This window comes from Gloeophyllum trabeum, assembly GCF_000344685.1.
Source record: "Gloeophyllum trabeum ATCC 11539 unplaced genomic scaffold GLOTRscaffold_00002, whole genome shotgun sequence".
NCBI classification, from domain to species: Eukaryota; Fungi; Basidiomycota; class Agaricomycetes; order Gloeophyllales; family Gloeophyllaceae; genus Gloeophyllum; species Gloeophyllum trabeum.
In genome coordinates this window covers 868,612-869,777 of record NW_006920411.1, presented here as the reverse complement: position 1 = coordinate 869,777, position 1,166 = coordinate 868,612, and the positions used below count along the sequence as shown (strand labels likewise).

Sequence of the window (1,166 nt, the reverse complement as noted above, 5' to 3'; positions counted from 1 at the left end):
ACACATATAAACGGGTGCTAAAATAGTTTAAGACCAATGCAAATACCTTTGGTATACTTCTGACACTCAGAGGGGCTTGTCTATAGCCATTATGCCTCTTCAGCCGGATATTCAGCCTTCGGAACTACTGATAACCATTGCATGAGTATACCATTCAGCTAGGACATTTTTACATTACTATAAAGTACACCGAGCGGTAAATCCCAAGGTAATAATTTGTAAGTGGTTGCGTGAAGGCCCGCCGACCGCTGGTGAAAGGCTTCAGCCACCGTCCGCTTAGTCAGCCTCGGGGATCTCGGCGACGACATTTGTGCCAGCCGTCCTATAGCGTTCTCCTCCTCTTGTTCGTTCTGTATCCGGTAATTCTCATATAATACATTTTCTTACATAATATTTCACTTCTGCCCTAGTAATTAGAGGAGCGCGAACGCTAAGGACGGGTGGTTTAGGAGCCTGACCTCAGCCGCCCTTCGAGCATGTCATCTGCTCATCCGCGTGATGTTGGGGACATAGAGTTTGCATCTGTCAATATCGGAATAGTGCATCTCTGACCCGTTGATTGCATGCACTTCGGGCGAGTGTGCGCGGGAATCTCCCCACTTCAACCAAGAAAACAGTGAACAGCTATTCACCGCAAGAGTGAGGCAAGCTGCCATATCCGTATCATAGGAAATTTCATATACCCCGTGCCCTAAGGTCTTGGGCCATGTTTCATTGAGGAGCCTAGTACTTGCACCTTTCAATGTTTGCAAAGTGATTTATGCATCAAAAATACATAGCAACAACCCATAGACTTCTCATGCATACTATCCAAGGATTACTTCTATTTAATTGCATTATACATCCCGCTATCGACGCAGATGACATGCTCGAAGGGCGGCTGAGGTGCTACGACAAAGCCAGCTCGAAAATCCAAATCGGGCAGTCGGCGAACGTCAATAAACCGACGCGTCGTTAGTCGCTTAGCTGCCTTACATAATTCCGGTAAAACCTCGGACGACGAGTTGGGCCAGCCGTCTCAGAGCGTCCTCATCCTCACTAGTCGTCTTAATTAGGAAACACATCTATAAATAAGTTGCATTATATAAGCCCTATTACATAATATCTTCACATATGCCCTAGCAGAGAGGATCGAGGACGCGGAGACGGATGGTTCTAGGAGCCTG

At 46.7% G+C, this 1,166-nt stretch overlaps 1 protein-coding gene across 1 annotated transcript; it reads right to left on the bottom strand.

Annotated features, from left to right (window-relative positions):
* Window positions 1–89: 89 nt before the first annotated feature.
* On the bottom strand, window positions 90–308 carry GLOTRDRAFT_125354 (uncharacterized protein; the record flags this gene model as incomplete). Its single annotated transcript, XM_007863938.1, has 2 exons — window positions 90–127; window positions 179–308. 2 exons carry the CDS (start codon window positions 306–308, stop codon window positions 90–92), a joined length of 168 nt encoding a protein of 55 aa, XP_007862129.1.
* Window positions 309–1,166: the final 858 nt, after the last annotated feature.